This window comes from Dipodomys spectabilis, unplaced genomic scaffold (genome assembly GCF_019054845.1).
Source record: "Dipodomys spectabilis isolate Male_0828 unplaced genomic scaffold, ASM1905484v1 ptg000003l, whole genome shotgun sequence".
In the NCBI taxonomy this organism is placed as follows: Eukaryota; Metazoa; Chordata; class Mammalia; order Rodentia; family Heteromyidae; genus Dipodomys; species Dipodomys spectabilis.
In genome coordinates, this window is record NW_024870680.1 from 16,252,122 (window position 1) to 16,271,361 (window position 19,240).

The 19,240-nt window shown below is 46.9% G+C and overlaps 1 protein-coding gene across 5 annotated transcripts; it reads right to left on the reverse strand.

Annotated features, from left to right (window-relative positions):
• Positions 1-2,173: 2,173 nt before the first annotated feature.
• On the reverse strand, positions 2,174-17,570 carry LOC122115723 (folate receptor alpha-like). 5 transcript variants are annotated; one of them, XM_042689215.1, is made up of 6 exons: positions 17,429-17,570; positions 9,430-9,522; positions 7,541-7,707; positions 3,729-3,917; positions 3,462-3,597; positions 2,174-2,560 (listed from the first exon to the last, which is right to left on the reverse strand). In XM_042689215.1, exons 3-6 carry the CDS (start codon positions 7,703-7,705, stop codon positions 2,280-2,282), a joined length of 771 nt encoding a protein of 256 aa, XP_042545149.1. In that variant the 5' UTR covers positions 7,706-7,707; positions 9,430-9,522; positions 17,429-17,570; the 3' UTR covers positions 2,174-2,279. The 5 variants fall into 5 exon arrangements, with proteins under 5 accessions (XP_042545149.1, XP_042545140.1, XP_042545159.1 ...); XM_042689206.1 differs by lacking the exon at positions 17,429-17,570 and adding an exon at positions 10,960-11,074; XM_042689225.1 differs by lacking the exon at positions 9,430-9,522.
• Between the last annotated feature and the right edge of the window lie 1,670 nt (positions 17,571-19,240).

Consider the following 19,240-nt stretch of genomic DNA (forward strand, 5'->3'; position numbering starts at 1 on the left):
TTTGAAGCAAGCCTGGACAAGAAGGTCCACTTGACTTTTTTTGCCTACCCTGGAGCTTGAACTTAGGACATGGGCTCTGTCCCTGAGCCTCTCTGTGCTCAAGGCTAGTGCTCTACCACTTGAGCTACAGTACCATTTCTGGTTTTTACTGGAGATAAGAGAATCAGACCTTCCTGCCCCAGCTTTCTTCCAACTGAGATTCTCAGATCTCATTCTCCTGAGTAGCTAGGATTATAGCTGTGAGGTACTGGCACCAAGTTTCCACTAGACTCTTATCTCCACTAAACTACCAAAACAAATGCTGGAAATGGAGCTGTGGCTCAAAGGTAGAGCACTAGTCTTGAGCAAAAGAAGCTCAGACTCAGGACTGGAACCAAAAACAAACAACAAAAAAATCACTTCAAATCTTGGGCACACTTCGCAAAATTCAGCATAGAATTCTCTGTAAGATAATCATTTAGGGCCGGGAAGGTCGCTCAGTGGTAGAGTGCTTGCCTTGCATGCAGGAGGCCTTGAGTTCGATTCCTCAGCACCACATAAGCAGAAAAAAAAAAAGCTGGAAGTGGCGCTGTGGCTCAAGTGGTAGAGTGCTAGCCTTGAGCTGAAGAGCTGATGGTCAGCGCCCAGACCCAGAGTTCAGGCCCCAGGCCCCACCAAAAAAAAAAAAAAAAAGACAATACAAGTTATACACGTTGCCTATTTCAACTTTATAACATTTCTACTGAATGGTACGATCCCTTTGTATACAAGTTTTAGAACATTTTTACCGCAGTGCTGGTGGCTCATCCCTAGAATTCTAGCTACTCAGGAGGCTGAGATTTGAGGAGTGTGGTTCAAAGCCAGCCCAGGCAGAAAAAGTCTGAAACTCTTTTTTTTTTTTTGGTCTGGTCGTGGGGCCTGAACTCTGGGCCTGGGCGTTGTCCCTCAGCTCTTCAGCTCAAGGCTAGCACTCTACCACTTGAACCACAGTGCCACTTCCAGCTTTTTTTTTTCTGCTTATGCGGTGCTGAGGAATCGAACCCAGGGCCTCAGGCATGCAAGGCAAGCGCTCTACCACTGAGCCAACTTCCCAGCCCCAAAAGTCTGAAACTCTTATCCCCAATTAATCATTAAAAAAAGCCAAAAGTGGAGCCAAAAGTGACTTTAATGGTGGAGTGCCAGCATTGAGCTTGAAAGCAGGAAAGTGCCAAGGTCAAGTTCAAGTCTCAGTACTGGTGTGTGTGTGCGCGCGCACACACAAAAGCACACACACACACACACAAACGCACACATACACACAGAAAAAAAAAAAGAAAACTTTCTGAGAGCCAGGGAAGAGATGACACTGTTCAAAAGGAATTTTTTTTGAGGGAGGTCCAGTCATGGGGCCTGAACTCTGGGCCTGGGCGCTGTCCCTCAGTTCTTCAGCTCAAGGCTAGCGCTCTACCACTTGAGCCACAGTGCCACTTTCGGCTTTTTTCTTTTTGCTTATGTGTTGCTGAGGAATTGAACCCAGGGCCTCAGGCATGCAAGGCAAGCACTCTACCACTGAGCCACCTTCCCAGCCCAATTTTTTCTTTTTTTTTTGGCCAGTCATGGGGCTTGAATTCAGGGCCTGGGCACTGTCTGAGCTTCTTTTGCTCAAGGCTAACATTCTACCACTAGCCAAAGTGCCACCACTGGCTTTTTCTGTTTATATGGTACTAAGGAATAAGTCAGGGCTTCATGCATGAAAGGCAAGCACTCTACAACTAAGCCACATTCCCAGCCGCAGAAATACACTCTTTTTCTGACTTATATAACTATAACCCCACTTTCCTAGGTATGACTATAGGGAGGGCTGGGAATGTGGCTTAGTGGTAGTGCTTGCCTAGCATGCATGAGGCCCTGGGTTCAATTCCTCAGTACCACATAAACAGGAAAACCAGAAGTGGCACTGTGGCTCAAGTGGTAGAAGGCTAGCCTTGAGCAAAAGAAGCTCAGGGACAGTGCCCAGGCCCAGAGTTCAAGCCCCAGGACTGACCAAAAGAAAAAAAAAAAAAGCTATAGAAAAATGAAATTGAGAACTCTGAGAAGTGTCTTACTAGCTCCAGAGCTGAGAACTAGCCAAGTGTAATTGGCTTCAATAGAGGAAAATGGGGAAGCTAAGCCATTACCTTCCCGTTTACCCCCCAAGTAACTCACAAGACACATGTGGAGTGTCTAGTTTATTTGAAACTGCTGTTGGATTTCCCACCACAGAGGATCTCAGAAGAGCTGAGGGCTGGGGAACTAAGCGGGGCACCCAGGGTAAAGGGGATTCAGCTGAGCAGCCAGAGCAGAGCCAGGGCCAGGCTGAGCAGGAAAGGCCAGGCCCCAGGATGCCCAGCCCCACTCATGGCCTGAGCATATAACCTTGCCACCTCCTCATTGGGGTTGCCCTGGGCTGGATCAAACCACATCTGGATGCATCGGCCGCTCCCCCGGCTGTAGTTGCTCACTTTGTAAGAGTGACTCCAGATCTCTTCACACAGAGCAGCAGGCGTGGGGAAGTAGAAGTGGAAGGGGTGGCAGGCAGCTCCGATGGGGCACTGGTTATACCCTGTGAGAAGTATGGCAGACAGTAGTTTTAGCCATGAGCCTAGAACTTTTTGTGTGTGTGTGCCAGCCTGGGGCTTGAACTTTGGGCTTGGGCACTGTCCCTGAACTCTTTTTTGCTCAAGGTTAGCACTCTACCACTTGAGCCATAGCACCACTTCTGGCTTTTTCTGTGATTAATTGGAGATAAGAGTCTCATGGATTTGTGGAGGGGAAGGGGAAAAACAAATCGTTTAAATAAAGATACAGGTGGACCCATTGCAACAATGAGCTGTACAAGTCGTTTTGTCGAAAACGAACTTTACAACTTTTGGTCCGAGGGTGAGGGGGTGTGGGGAGCGGGGGGGAAGATGGGAAGGAATGGGAAGGGGAAACAAAGGAGGAGGCTGCAATGCTTGATACGAAATGTACTCATTATTTTGCCCATGTAATTGTAACCCCTCTGTACGGTATTTTCACAATAAAAATAAAAAAAGAGTCTCATGGAGAGGCTGGAAATGTGTGTGGCTTAGTGGTAGAGTACTTGTCTAGCATGCATGAAGCCCTGGGTTTGATTTCTCAGTACCACATAAACAGAAAAGGCTGGAAGTGGCACTGTGGCTCAAGTGGCAGAGTGCTAGCCTTGAGCAAAAGAAGCTCAGGGACAGTGTCCAGGCTGAGTTCAAACCCCAGGATTGGCAAAAAAAAAAAATTAAAAAACTCTCATGGTCTTTCCTACCTAGGCTGGCTTCAAACTGTGATCTTCAGATCTCAGCCTCCTGAGTAGCTATAGGATTACAATTGTGTGCCACCAGTGCTGGCTCTGAGCCTAGAATTGTCTATGCTTGTCCCCAACCCTAAAAACTATATGCTTCCGCACCCCCACATCCACTGTCACCTCCAGATCCCTTCCCTCCATCCCTCACCTGAGGTCCAGTTCCAGCCCTTGTGCCAATTGCTCTTGCAGGTGAAGGAGGTACGACAATCCTCCCACCAGCGCTGACAGTCCTCTTTGCATAACGGCACATCCAGGAACCGCTCTTTGCGCCAGCTTTGGTTAACCTGTGAGGTTTATGATGGAGAAGTCAGCTCACCACCGCAGCCTCAACAAAACCAATGCTAGAGGCATATCCCACAGCGATGTCTGGCGAGCTCAGTTCCTCTGCTAGTTCAGGGGAGCAGGGTACTCATACCTGCCGGATCCAGGGCCCCAAGTTAGGGGAGCACTCATAGAGACAGGTGTCCTGGATGAAATGCCGTTTGCAGGAGGGTGTCATCTTGCCACAGTGGTTCCAGTTGAAACTATAGAGGTAGGACACGTCCTTATGTGCTTCCTGGCTGGTGTTGCTGGTGCAACAGGAATTCTTCTTCCAGGGGCTGCACTGCATGGCGGGGAGAAAGACAGGACACTGAGTCCATGGCCAACAAAACCAGAATATTCCAAAAAGCCCCCTCTCTCCATCCCCCTCCTTTGGAATCTGATTCCCCACCAGTCAAAGGTATCCTGGGAAATACTTGCTATGAGGCTGCATTGGGAAGGAGCCTCAGGCTGTGGGACCCCCAACAGAATAGACTTTACAAAGTTCAGTATTTCACCCTCATGCTTGTTAGGCATCTATCGTGAGCCATATTCTCAGTCTCCCCCTTTTTTTATATATATATTTTCAGTCATGGGGCCTGAACTCAGGGCCTGGGGACTGTCCCTGAGCTTCTTTAGCTCAAGGCTAGCGCTCTACCACTTGAGCCACAGTACCACTTGTGACTTTTTCTGCTTCTGCATGTGCCCAGGGCTTCATGCATGCTAGGCAAACACTCTACCTCCAAGCCATAGTCCCAACCACTTCCCCTTCTTTTTTGTCAGTTGTGGGGCTTGAACTCAAAAGCCTGAGGGCTATTCCTAAGCTTTTTTGCTCAATGCTAGTGCTCTAGCACTTTGAGCCATAGCTCCACTTTTTTTTTCTTTTTTGGTCATGGGGCTTGAACTCTGGGCCTAGGTCCTGTCCCTGCATTCTTCAGCTCAAGGCGACTGCTCTACCACTTGAGACACAGTGCCACTTGGTTTTCTGGTGGTTCATTAGAGATAAGAGTCTCATGGACTTTCCTGCCTACTCTGGCTTTGAACCACGATCCTCAGATCTCAGCCTCCTCAGTAGCTAGGATGACAGGCATGAGCAACCGGTGCATGAGTTTCCACTTCCATTTTTTAAGGTGATTCATTGGAGATTAGAGTCTTATAGCCTTTCCTGCCCAAGCTGGCTTTGATCTATGATCCTCCACTCAGCCTCCTGAGTAGCTAGTATTACAGGCATGAGCCACAAGCACCCCACTCCCATTCCAGTTTTTACTTTAGTTGTGTTTTACCTAATGTTGGCCTCATATCACAAACATCTACCTATGCCCCCGCATAGCTGGGATTACTTATGCACACCACCATGCCCAGTTTAGTCATTGAGATGGAGTCTAGCTTTTTCCTCAAACTGTGATCCTATGTCTACCTCTCAAGTGGCTGACATGACAGGCATTCCCGCATCTTTATCAAGCTCCCCCATACTGTAACCCAAGTACTTTTCTAGGGATTGGAAATGTTGGTACATGATCAATACTTATCACATGATAATTCTGAAGGAAAAAAAAAGCAAAGGGAGGGAGAGGGATGGATGGGGACTTGCAGTGTCATAGAATGACCAGTCTAAGCTTCCCTGAGGAGGTGACAAACGAGGTGTGGCTCTGACCAAAAAAAAACAGAGCAAGAGCCTTCAAGGCCCTGAGTTCAAGTGCCTGTACCAGCACACACACACAAAAAAAAAACAACATACTTTTATTAGTCAAGCACTGGTGGGTGACTCATGCCTGTAATCCTAGCTACTCAGGAGGTTGAGATCTGAGGATCACAGTTAAAAGCCAGATTGGGCAGCAAAGTCCAGGAGACTCTTATCTCTAATTAACCACCAAAAAAGCTGTAAATGGAGCTGTAGCTCAAGTGATAGAGCACTAGCTTGAACAAAGAAGCTCAGGGACAGTGCCTAGGCCCTAAGTTCAAGCCCCAGGACTGGCAAAACAAAACAAAACAAAAAAACCTGGGCTTGAAACTTATAAAGCAAATAATTATTATAAAGTAAAATGCACTTTTAAAAAATAAAGACTGGATGGGCTGGGAAGGTGGCTCAGTGATAGATCGCTTGCCTTGCATGCATGAGGCCCTGGGTTCGATTCCTCAGCACCATATAAGCAAAAAGAAAAAAGCCGGAAGTGGTGCTGTGGCTCAAGTGGCAGAGTGCTAGCCTTGGGCTGAAGAGCTGAGGGACAGCACCCAGGCCCAGAGTTCAGGCCCCACGACCAGACCCAAAAACTAAATAAATTAATTAAATAAGTAAATAAATAAATAAAGACTGGCTGGGCTCTGGTGGCTCACGCCTGTAAACCTAGCTACATAGGAGGCTGAGATCTGAGGATAATGGTTCAAAGCAAGCTAGACCCGGCAGGAAAAGTCCATGATATTCTCATCTCCTACTAAACACCAAAAGGCCGGAAATGGAGCTGTGACTGAAGTGGAAGAGTGCTAGCCTGTGTGAGAGCCCTAAAAGCCAAGCTGGCAGACATGAGAAAGAATTGGGAGTTTGGAAGGCCTTCTCCCAACATTCTCCATATACTGAAAGTTTCATGGAAAGGTCAATCAGTCCTGGCTTAACAGGAATTCAGATTTCTTTTCTTTTCTTTTTTTTCAGTCCTGGGGCTTGAGCTCAGGGCCTAAGCACTGTCCCTAAGCTTCTTTTGCTCAAGATTAGCACTCTACCACTTGAAGCACAGCACCACTTCTGGGTTTTTCTGTTTGTGTGGTATTGAGGAATTGAACCCTGGGCTTCATATATGCTAGGCAACTACTCTACCACTAAGCCAGCCCGGGAATTCAGATTTCGATTCTAAACTGCAAGGGAGCCTGGGATAGAGTAAGGTTTATGCAAGGTTTACGCTGTACACCATTTAGTAATCATTCCCAAAATAAAGAAGTCGTCTACCACTTGTTTACAAAATATTGTCAACTGTTGATGTTTACCCCTTACTTTCTGTACATACTTCCCTATAGAAAACCAACCTTGATGAATGAAACCTAGGGATCTGAAGCTGGGAGAAGGCTACAGGTCTCCTGGTACCCCAAACCTCAATTCCACAGTGCTGTCTCAGTTACTGCCTTGGTTCCATTCGCAGCGGGTTAAGGGGATGTGGAGGTTTTCAACAGCCCTGAGCAAGAAAAGCTAAGGGACAGTGACAAGACACACACACACACACACACACACACACACACACACACACTACACAAAACACCTGAGGTCCTAACAAGTTCAAGACCCAGAGTACAAACCCCAGATCAGCAGCAATTTTAAGGGAGCCCCTCTAATGTGGCCCATCTTGGCCTTCAATTCCTGGATTCAAACAATCCTTCTTCCTAGCCCTCCTGGGTGGTTGTTTTTTCCTTATAATTATTACATCATATTGATTTCTATTAAATATTTAGTTTAATTGAATATATTAAAGGGCTTGTAACAAAACTGTTACAAGATAGAGAGTTCTGGTCCAAAACGTTTGCCAAGTTCTTGAGTCCAAGTGTTTGGCAGCTAGTCTTGGGCGCAGGAGGAGGATCACCTTGCCCAGGCTGGGCCTTGTGGGTAGAAAGGTCCCACTGTGTGCAGTGTCCATTTTCCTCTAGGATCCTTGGGGCTGTTGTTCCCCAATTGAAAAACCCCCCAAATCCAAATCCAACCCACCCCCAAGGATGGTTCTTAAAGTCTGTTTCTACGCTCCTCTGTGCCAGCTTCCTTATTTTTGTTTCGAGGAAAATCAACAAGTACCCAAGAAGGAGCTGGAGCCATTACAATAGACACCATGGGTGTGAGAGTATAGCACACATTTGAGCAAACCAAAGGTGTACCCAAACAGAGTGGGGCTAGACACTCCCATCTGCTGACCTCATCTTCCTGAGTCAGGCAGTCATCACCCCCAGACCTACCTGACCATGCAAGTTGTCTTCAGGGCCTGGCTTTTCCTTGTGGTGTTTGGCATCGATACAGACAGAAAGAGGATGAGGCTTGCCTGGAGGAGTTGTGGGATGGGCTGCACCTAAGGCCCCGTATACCAGCAGGAGCAGCAGCTGTGTGCTCATGTGCCTGGCCATGTCTGTACGCGAAGGAAGCGCTTTGGTCACTCTCAAAGAATTAAAGGTGGAACCCGGGCTCAGCTCCAGGAGGCGGAGCCTCAGCTGGTACATCACGTGCTCCCACCTTCCGGGCAGTCTCCCCAGACCCAGTGAGAGACCCATCAGACACCGCGTGCAACCACACAAGTCCCAAGCTGACTTTTCAGGGTCAAGAGATACAACTCAAAGTCAAGGTTTGTTAAGTAGTGCTACACAACTTAATCGCAGCACTTGGGAATTGGAGGCAGGAAACTTGAGTTTTTGAGATAAGATCGGCAATCCAGACTGGCCTTTAATAGTAGAGCCAGACACAGCTCAAACCTATAATCCTAGCAATTCAGAAGGCTGGCTGAGATCTGAAGATCACAATTTAGAGCCTGGTGAGGGAAGGCTAAGAGATGCTTATCTCCAACAGATGACTCAATAAGCTGAAAGTGGCAATGTGGCTCAAGTTGTAGAGCACTAGCTTTGTGCAAAATAAACTTAGGGGGAATGGGAAGATGGTGCAGTGGTAGAGTGCTTGCCTTGCATGCATGAGGCCCTGGGTTGGATTCCTCAGCACTACATAAGCAGAAAAAGCCAGAAGTGGTGCTGTGGCTCAAGTGGTAGAGTGCTAGCCTTGAGCTGAAGAGCTGAGGGACAGCATCCAGGCCCAAAGTTCAGGCTCCACGACGGATTTACCTGCCGTCTGTATGGACCTGGGACAATCCTTCATAATCCATCTTTAGATACATAAAATGATTGGGCCAAGAGGGGAGAGCCAAGTCCTTTAGCTGAAGCCAAGCAAACTGAGCCAAACTTGGACCCCTGAGTTCAAACCCTAATATCAAAAAAAAAAAAAAACTGAAGGGATTGGATGGCTCAGGTAAAAGAGAGCCAGCCAATGAGGAGATACCTAACTTGCATCCTGGTCACAAACAAAATAAATAAGATTTTTAGCCACAGCTCTGCACACAAAAGTAGCTCAAGGATATAATAATCAAGAGGATGATTATATACATATTATGATATATTATATATTGGGAATTGAGGTTGAAAACTAGCCCAGGCAGACAGATTGGCAAGACTTCTCACCAATAAACCAGCAAATAGCCAGAAATAGAGGCATTAGCTCAAGTGGTAGAGCGCCAGGCTTTAGAGGAAAAAAGTCAAGTGCATAAGGCCTTAAGTTAAACCCTTAGATTTTTCCTTTTCTTTTTCTTTTTTTCTTTTTTTTTTTTTTGCCAGTCATGGGGCCTGAATGCTGGGCCTGGGCGCTGTCCCTCAGCTCTTCAACTCAAGGCTAGCACTCTACCACTGGAGCCACAGTGCCACTTCTGGCTTTTTCTGCTTATGTAGTGCTGAGGAATCGAACCCAGGGCCTCATACATGCAAGGCAAGTACTCTACCACTGAGCCACCTTCCCAGCCCAAACCCTTAGATTTTTTGGTGGGGGAGGAGGTTCCAAATGGCATCGTAAACATTTATAGAAGAAAGGCATTGGTAGCTCATGCCAGTTAGAGGCTGAGATGCGAGGATCACAGTTCAAAGCCAGCCAAGTCCATAAAGTTTGTGTGACTCTTATCTCCAATAAACTACCAAAAAAAAGCCAAAAGTGGCGCTGTGGCTCCCATGCTCTGAGCAAAAAGGAAGCTCAGTGATAGTGCCTAGCCCCTGAGTTCAAGCCCCAGGACCAGCATCTCAAGTTTACAGAAATGCCTTACCTTAAGCTGAATGTCTACGGAGATTTGATGACTGAGAGTCACTGCCGTCTGAGCTTTTCTCACTCTTGGGTTTAAGAAATCTTCCTTAGGTAGCTGGGATTACAGTAAAGACGTAATTTGGTTGGTGTTGCTAATCAACAGTCTGGGTACTTGTGGTGAGAATTTAGGCAAAACAGGAACTAGGAAAGTTTATTAGCAAATAAACACAACAGAGAAAGAGATTACAACTTTAAACTCATCTTTGGCTATCTTCTGTCTCTCAAGTAGCAGACTTTGGCCTTAGGTTAAGTAAGGATTAGAGGCATGTGATTAGAAGTTCAGCATAGTTGAAACAGTGCAAAAGTTTCTCACTAGTTCAGGTTAAGAGGTGGCTCAGAGAGGGGGGATTCTGAATCTATTGTTTCAGGGTGGACCAGGTGGGATCTGGTTATCCTAAGAGTCATTGATGCCAGGCACTATCACTGAGCTTCTTCCAGCTGGTCACTTAAGCTGGTCCAGTTGGCCCCTCCCAGATACCCTGTGACCTGGGGATGTCACAGACAGCTTGGTCAATCCTGGGGCCTCCATATCAGAGCCTCCATATCAGAGCTGGCTTCCCTTAGTCACAAGAATGTCAAGAGGTCTTCTGGGACCTCATGCAATGCTCCAAATTCATTTCCCACAAGTCCTGTCATGTCTGCTTTCAAACCCATTTTCTACACGCTAATCAATAAAGTGAATGTACCCTCATGTCCCCCATTTCCCCAGAAACTTGGGTGTCCTGACAGAGCTCTTGCCAAGGACTGAGCTGGGGGTGTGATCTCTAAACAGCATCACTTAAGAGTGGAATTGAATTCTCACTCAGTTCTCTTTTCTGCTCCACTGCTCTTCTATTTATTGAAGCGTTTCTCTATTCATTCTTTCATTCAACAATCAATCATTCATTCCAGAACCCAATCCTGTCTCCTTTCACCCACTCACTAATTTTCAGGGTGGGGCAGGGAAATCTGTACTCTTGAAACACTAAATATGGCTCAGTTCTGGTTAGGGGCAGGGAGGTGAACCACAGAGCCTAGCTGTTGAGGCCATAGGTTTGGTCTGTGATTACAGCTGCTTCAGATCCTGGGGGAAATAGGCACAAACTGTCTTCAGGCTGTTTGTCTAAGGATTAAGTATAGGAAAGAAAACACCACCAAATAAATAGCCTTCCAGGCTCTAAATTCCAAGTCTCACCTTCAGTTCTTGATTTAGCCATAACATTTCCTACCAACCATCACAGCCTACCCCCACCCCGACTCTACCCAGTCTAAGGGCCAAAGTAGGAGAGCTGAGAACTCAATGGTGAACCGAAGGGCAGGTGCCCTATAGGTTCTGGTTCAGCGATGGACACTAACTTGTTTAGCTTTGCTCTAATCTGGGCCTCAGTCTCCACCTCTGGATTCCCTGGTGGTCAGCAAGCAGAGGTCACTCTCTGTTCAGGCACATTCTCTAGTAGGAATTTTAAGTACTATAGTGTGGCCTCTGATGGGGGGGCGGGGGCAAGTTGCATACCTGGGACAGGAGGCAGCTCTCAGACTGGCTCTGGCTTCTGATCTCTTGTACGCTCTCCTTTGGAGCTTTATTGTAACAGACAGTGAGGTTTAGTGGCCTAGGAGACGGGCAGTGGGAATGGAGCCCAGGAATGAGGCCTGAGATTGGGCAAAGGCCACTCAGCTATTAATTATTGCAGTCCTGGAAAGGGTGGATTAATACAAGCTTGGGCTAGGGGTAAAACTTAGCAGCAGAGTGCATGTTTGACCTATGTAAGGCCCTTGATTCCATTAATAGCACTGAAATTAAAAAAAAAAAAAGCCAAGTGTGGCTTATACTTGTTACAGGCGCTACTTATCTATAATCCTAACTCCCTGATAAATAGAGATAGCTAGGATCTAAGTTTGCATCAAGCCAGGGAAAAATATTTATCAACCCTCTCTGCGCCTATCTCAAGCAATAAAAAGCTGGGTGCAGTGACACTTGCTTTGTCATCCCAGCTGTGTAGGAGCATAAATAGGAGGACTGCAGTCCAGACCACTCCAGACATAATTACAAGATTTTTTTTTTTGGTCGGTTGTGGGGCCTGAACTCTGGGCTGGGCACTGTCCCTCAGCTCTTCAGCTCAAGGCTAGCGCTCTACCACTTGAGCCACAGTGCCACTTCTGGCTTTTTCTGCTTATGTGGTACTGAGGAATTGAACCCAGGGCCTCATGCATGCAAAGCAAGCGCTCTACCACTGAGCCAACTTCCCAGCCCAATTACAAGATCTTAATGGGAAAAAATATCAAAAGCAGGGCTGGGAATGTGGCTTAATGGTATAGTGCTTGCCTAGCATGCATGAAGCTCTGGATTTGATTCCTCAGTACCACATAAACAGAAAAAGCGAGAAGTGGCACTGTGGCTCAAGTGGTAGAGTGCTAGCCTTGAGCAAAAAAAGCTTAGGGACAGTGCCCAGGCCCTGAGTCAAAGCCCTAATTCTGGCAAAATATAATAATAATAATAATAATAACAATAACAACAAAAGCAAAAAAGACTGGGAACATGGCTCAAGTAGTAGAGTGCTTGTCTGGCAAGCTCAAACTCACGTACCACCAAAAGAAAAATATATTATTTTTGGCTGGTCATGGGGCTTGAACTCTGGGCTTGGGCACTGTCCCTGAGCTCTTCAGCTTACGGCGGCCAGTCTACCACTTGAACTACAGCACCACTTCTTCTGGTTTGCGGGAACCATGATCCTCAGATCTCAGCCTCCTAAGGAGTTAGGATTACAGGCTGGTGCTTGGCCCTAAATTTTTTTCTTTTTAATGCACAGGAATGCTGGGCACTAGTGGCTCACTCCTGTAGCTCTAGCTACTCAGGAGGCTGAGATCTGAGGATACAGGTGCAAAGTCAGCCTGGGCAGTAAGATCCATGAGATTCTTATCTCCAATTAATCACAGAAAAAGCCGGAAGTGGCACAGTGGCTCAAATGGTATAGCATTCGCCTTGAGCAAAGAGTTCGAGCCACAAGATTGGCACAAAAAAAATCTTGGCTGAGACTGTGGCTTAGTGGTAGAGTGCTTGTCTAACATACACAAAGTCCTAGGTTCCATTCCTCAGTACCACATCCTCAGAAAAAGCCAGAGTGACACTGTGGTTCAAGTGGTAGAGTGCTAGCCTTGGGCAAAAGAAGCTTGGGGCTGGGAAGGTGGCTCAGTGGTAGAGCACTTGACTTGCATGCCTGAGGCCCTGGGTTCGATTCCTCAGCACCACATAAGCAAAAAGAAAAAGCCGGAAGTGGTGCTGTGGCTCAAGTGGTAGAGCGCTAGCCTTGAGCTGAAGAGCTGAGGGACAGCGCCCAGGCCCAGAGTTCAGGCCCCACGAGTGGACCCAAAAAAAAAAAAAGAAGAAGAAGAAGCTCAGGGGCTGGGCACTGGTGGCTCACGCCTGTAATCCTAGCTACTCAGGAGGCTGAGATCTGAGGATCAAGGTTCAAAGTCAGCCTGGACAAGAAAGTCCAGGAGACTCTAATCTCAAATGAACCAGTAGAAAACTGGAAGTGGCTCTGTGGCTCAAGTGGTAGAGCGCTTGCCTGGAGCTGAAGAGCTGAGGGACAGCGCCCAGGCCCAGAGTTCAAACCCCATGACCAACAACAACAACAAAAAAGAAGCAGCAGCTCCGGGACAGTGCTGAGGCCCTGAGTTCAAGCCCCAGGACTGGCAGGAAAAAAAAAATCTTGCAACCTAATCTGCTGAGATCCTTCAAGACAATCTAGTCCATTTCTACCATCTCTCTTCTGCCACAAAGATGAGAGGGAGACTCAGGGAACCAAAGTCATCCCAATGTCAGGGTCAGTGCTGGGGAATAAGGAGCCCCTATGCCCCCAACTTGTAGGTCCCTAACCCTCTAACTTCTCCAGCCCACATGTCACCCATATCCAGCCAGACATTTGAATCTGTTTGTTTTGGCAATACTGGGCTTTGAACTCAGGGTTTTCTACATACTTGACAGGCACTCTACCCCTTCATGCCCTCCAGCCCTTTTTGTTTTAGCTATTTGTCAGTGGGGTCTCCCATTTATGCCTAGACCTGCCTGGATTCCACCCCCCACACCCCTTCTCCTATGTATCCTCCCAAGTAGATAGGATGGCAGGTACATGCCACTATACCTACCGTGTGTGTGTGTGTGTGTGTGTGTGTGTGTGTGTGTGTGTGTGTGTGTGTGTTGGTACCGTGGCTTGAATTCATGGTCTCCCACTCTTCCCTAAGCTTCCCTTGCCTCTAGGCTAGTGCTCTACCACATCTACCATTTCTGGATTTTTGTTGGTTAATTAAAGTTAAGAGGCTCTGGGATCTCAAAAACTATGAAAGCACTGAGAGAGACCGAGAGAGACAGAGAGAAAGAAAGAGACAGAGAGAGAGACAGAGAGAGACAGGCAGACAGAGAGTAGGAGAGGGCTGGGAATATGGCCCAGTGGTAGAGTGCTTGTGTAGCATACATGAAGCCCTGGGTTTGATTTCTCAGTTCTACAAAATTAGAAAAAGCCAGAAGTGGCACTGTGCTCAAGTGGTAGAGCACTAGCCTTGAGCTGAAGACCTCAGGGACAGTACCCAGGCCCAGAGTTCAAGCCTACGACCAAAAAAAGATGCCTGCACAACCACGTTCATTGCTGTACTATTCCTAATAGCCAAGATAGGGAAACAGCCCAGATCCACAAGATGAGTGGATCCAAAAGATATAGTACCTAAACATAGTGGAAATTTACACAGCCATTAGGATAAAATAATGTCACTTTCAGGGAAATAGTGGAACTAGAACAAATCATGTTAAGTGAGATAAACCAAACTCAGAGAGAAAAACGGCACATGTTCTCTCTGATATATAGAAATTAGATCTAAAATACACTGGGATACAATAAATTACACAGGACTCTAGATACTTATACACAATAGCTAGGATTACAGGCCTGAGCCACTGATGCCCGGCAAGAAGACATTCTGAAGAGAAACACAAAGGTAGCAAGGCACTACCTATAGGGCTCACACCTATAATCCTAGCTACTCAGGAGGCTGAGATCTGAGGATCACAGTTCAAAGCCAGCCCAGGCAAGGTAAGTCCATGAGACTCTTATCTCCAATAAACCACCAGAAAACCAGAAGTGGCGCTACGGTTCAAGTGGTAGAGCAGTAGACTTGAGCTGAAGAGCTCAGGGATAGGGGCTGGGAAGGCGGCTCAGTGGTAGAGCGCTTGCCTTGCATGCTCGAGGCCCTGGGTTCGATTCCTCAGCACCACATAAGCAAAAAGAAAAAAGCTGGAAGTGGCGCTGTGGCTCAAGTGGTAGAGCGCTAGCCCTGGGCTGAAGAGCTGAGGGACAGCGCCCAGGCCCAGAGTTCAGGCCCCACGACCAGACCCCCCCCCCCAAAAAAAAAAAAAGAGCTCAGGGATAGTGCCCAAGCCCAGAGTTTAAGCCCTACAACTGACAAAAAAAAAAAAGCACAAAGGCACAATCCTAAGTGCCTCTTCATATTTATATAAAATAATATACAGGGGCTGGGAAGGCGGCTCAGTGGTAGAGCGCTTGCCTTGCATGCATGAGGCCCTGGATTCAATTCCCCAGCACCACATAAGCAAAAAGAAGAAAGCCGGAAGTGGCGCTGTGGCTCAAGTGGTAGAGCGCTGGCCTTGGGCTGAAGAGCTGAGGGATAGTGCCCAGGCCCAGAGTTCAGGCCCCACGACCAGACTCCCTCCCCCCCCCAAAAAAAAATATATATGCATACTAAAATGAACTCAAAATATGGAAACAAGAGATCTCTTTTTTTTGGGGGGGGGTCCCTCAGCTCTTCAGCTCAAGGCTAGCACTCTACCACTTGAGCCATAGCGCCACTTCCGGCATTTTTCTTTTTTGCTTATGTGGTACTGGGGAATCAAACCCAGGGCCTCAGGCATGCAAGGCAAGCGCTCTATCACTGAGCCACCTTCCCAGCCCCAAGAGATCTTTTTTCTCTCTCTCTTTTTTAAAGTTTTTAGTTTTTGATGATTCTGTCTTCTTTTGTTTGTTTGTTTGTTTGTCAGTCGTGGGGCTTGAACTCTGGGTTTGTGAGCTGTCCCTAAGCTCTTCAGCTCAAGGAGAGCGCCACCGCTTGAGCCACTGCGCCACTTCCGGTTTTCTAGTGGTTTATTGGAGGTAAGAGTCTCACGGACTTTTCTGCCAGGCTGGCTTTGAACCCAGATCCTCAGATCTCAGCCTCCTGAGCAGCTAGGATTATAGGCATGAGCCACTGGCGCCCGGCTTTGTTTGTGTTTTGTCAGTAGTGGGGCTTGAACTCTGGGCCTGGGCACTGTCTCTGAGCTCTTCAGCTCAAGGTTAGCACTCTACTATTTGAGCCACAGCACCACTTCCAGTTTTCTGGTGGTTAATTAGAGATAAGAGTCTCATGAACTTTCCTGCCTGGACTGGCTTTGAATCACTATCCTCAGATCCTGAGTAGCTAGGACTATAGGCATGAGCCACTGGAGCCCGGCTGAGTCTGTCTTCTTTACCTTATGTATAGTGTATTCACGTATACACACACATACACACACACACACACATATATATCTTTGGGTTGGTTGGGGGGGAGGGTACAGAATTCAAGGGAATAAGGGTGAAAAAGTACAGTAGTGGAGCTCACTGGACACTGATGACAGTGAGGTATTCAACTATACACATGGGTGGAGACAGGAAGAAGGGACTGGGAGAGAATGAGGGAACAGAAGACATTGTAGGAAAAGAAATGTACTCATTACCTGACTAATGTAATTGAAATCCCTCTGTGCATCACCTCTATAATAACAATAAAGTAAATCAATTTTAAAAAAGAATCTCCTGGATTTTTTTTGCTGTCTCTGGCTTTGAACCTCTCTCTTCAGATCTTAGCCTCCTGAGTAGCTGGGATTATGATTGTGAGCCACCAGCACCCGGCTTTGTACCCAGCTTTTTATTGGTTGTGATGGGGTCTAACAAACTCTTTTGCCCTGGCTGGCCTAGAACCATGATCTTTCATAATCTCTGCTTCCTGAATAGCTAGAATTACAAACATGTTATCACCTCATCTGGCCCTGTTTAAATGTTTTTCTGTGTTTCTGTGCCGGTCCTTGGGTTTGATTTCAGAACTTAGACATTGTCCTTGAGCTTTGTTTTGCTCAAGCTAGAACTCTAACACTAGAGCCAGAACTCTACTTCCAGCTTTTTGGTGATTAATTGAAGATAAGGATCTCAAGAATTTTCCTGCTCAGACTGGCTTTGAACCACGATCCTCAGATCTCAGTCTCCTGAATAGCTAGGATTATATGCATGAGCTACTGACACCTGGTTATTTTAATGTTTTTTTTGTGTTGTTTTTTTTTAGGTAGAGTCTCTCTATGTAACTCAAAGTTGGGCTTGACCTCTCAGACCTCCTGCCTCAGCTTCCCACATACACACATCAAATACTGAGATTATAGGTGTATATTGTGTACATCTATAATTATCACAATTGTTACCATACTTGGCTTGAATATTTTGGCTAGAGCCTCAGTTGTTAGAAATGCCCAACCTTCCCTCCCTTCTTCCACTTACTTCCCACCTGGGTATCCCAAGTTAATTTAGACTCCTTTCACATCTCCACCCTGGGCTAGGACACAAGGCATCCCCCCTCCCCCGCAACACACACAGTGGTACCACTAGTGAGAAAAAGGAACAAAGAGCAGATTTTAGCAAAAGAAAACGAAAAGCTATATTTCCAGGTGCCTTGAGCCTGGGGGATGTGGGAGTCAGCCCTCTATGTACCTCCGTAGAGGTTTAGGGAAGACACAGTCCTAATCCCTGGTGAATGCCTTAGGTTTGGACCAGAGGAGGAAGAACTGGTAGGGAATCAGAGAAGGTAGTTAAACTTTTGGAAGAAAATCTGCAAAGGAAGAAGACCCTTCAGGGCCTACAAAGAGAGCAACTTCAAGGACCCGGGTCCTAACTTGCTTCCCTGTCTATTACCTCAGCAGTGAGCTTTAATCTTCTGACACCCTGGAAACAGTATGTCCTCTGCACACCACAACAAGTAGAGGGCCTCTGGAATCTCAGACCTCTGTCCTTGTTTTTAATCAGCTTGTGGAAGAAGGAAGGTTGGCCAGCTCCCTAGCAGTGCTGGAACATGGGGGCCTCTTTAAATGAGATCTGCCCTGTCCTCCTCTGCCCCTACCCTGGGGGCTGATCATTAACTGGCCTGTATGGCTACTCCTCTGGAGGAATGAGATTTGTCCCCTGGGGCCAGGCCTCTGAACCTGAGAGTCCATCAGTAAAAGTAACCAGCACAACTTTCTGTCCTAAAGAGAACCCCAGCCCCCTGTGAATTCTCACTACCTGCTCTGAATGAGAAGGTGGTGAATGAGGAGGTGGTGGTGAAAGGCTCCCCCCCTCCGCCCCTCACCCCCCCAATGCTAGGATCATCAGACCATCCAGAAGAGATCAGGCATCCTCCCTAGACTCCTCGCAGACTGATCCAGGCCTGGAAACTTACTGTCAGCAAATTGCATCTTTGCAACCTTGCAACACAGCTCAAAGCTGCCCTGTGACCAGACAGCACTAACAGGAAGGTATAAAGTGTAAGACTCTAGGGTAAGACTTAGCTACTAATGGGGAGCAGGGAGAGGGGCAGTATGGAAGGAAGAGAAGCCTGAGCTTTTCATGAGTGCCAGCCCCACATACCAGCCATTCATATTGCCACTGGCTGCACAGCAGTGGAAATGTCACACGGAAGTCTGACTCTTAAGTCTGACTTCCTTCAGCTGCACAAAAGATCTTAGACAGGTGCCCCTAGGGCAGCAGCCTAAAGATTACAGATCCTGTTTGTTTGTTTGTTTTTTGTCTCATTTCCTGCCCAACTCCACGTAACCTCTACCTCAGCCATCTAGGAATTCTGTTTGAGTTTCTCATCTAAGTGTCAATGCTTCCCAGGACTATCTGTCCCTATTAGACTTTGTAAAGGTCTCCAACATCATTCTGTTGGCTAACTGGGCTCACTGGAGACCTGTATATGTGCTTGGGATGAAGGCCTTGTGCACCTTCACTACCTGAGCATTCCTCCAGGCTTACCCTAACCTGGCTCCAGGGATCTGTCACAAAATAATTTCACTAGGGTCTTGCTTTCAGGTGTGAACTTTTTTTTTCACATTCTAATTTGTTTTAAAGTCACGAACACCTTTTAGTCTTCACAATGATAGTCATCATTATCTTTGTGTGTGTGTTTGTGCGTGTGTGTGTGTGTGTGTGTGTGTGTGTGAGTTATAAAGCTTGAACTCTGGGTCTGGATGCTGTCCCCTAGCTCTTCAGCTGAAGGCGAGCCCAGAATTCAAGCCCCATAACCAAAAGCAAAAAAAAAAAAAAAATGTCAGAATATGGATGCCAAATAACACCTGTAGCAGATTCATATACTTCATGGTTGCCATATCTCTTGATTTTACCCAGAGCCCTCATGGACTAGTTGACCTGACTGCCAGGGTTTATGGACATACTATAGGGTTTGCACAATGACAGATTTACCTAATGACTCATTTCTCAAACTGTCCTCTTTGTGAAGTGTGATTGTACTTAGTGAATGAAATCCCTTCAACTGGAAGACTTTTTAGATGTATTGGGAGGGGGGGAGAAATATTAGACAAAAATAACTCAGGCTTCCAGTTTGTGACCTGGCAAGTAAGTGTTGGAGCAATTTTCTGAGCTAGAGAAGCTGGGATATACAGCCCAGTGCTGCAGCTACTGTAGAAAATCAGAGCATCTGGCACCTGGGTGAGCATAGCTGGAGGTCAT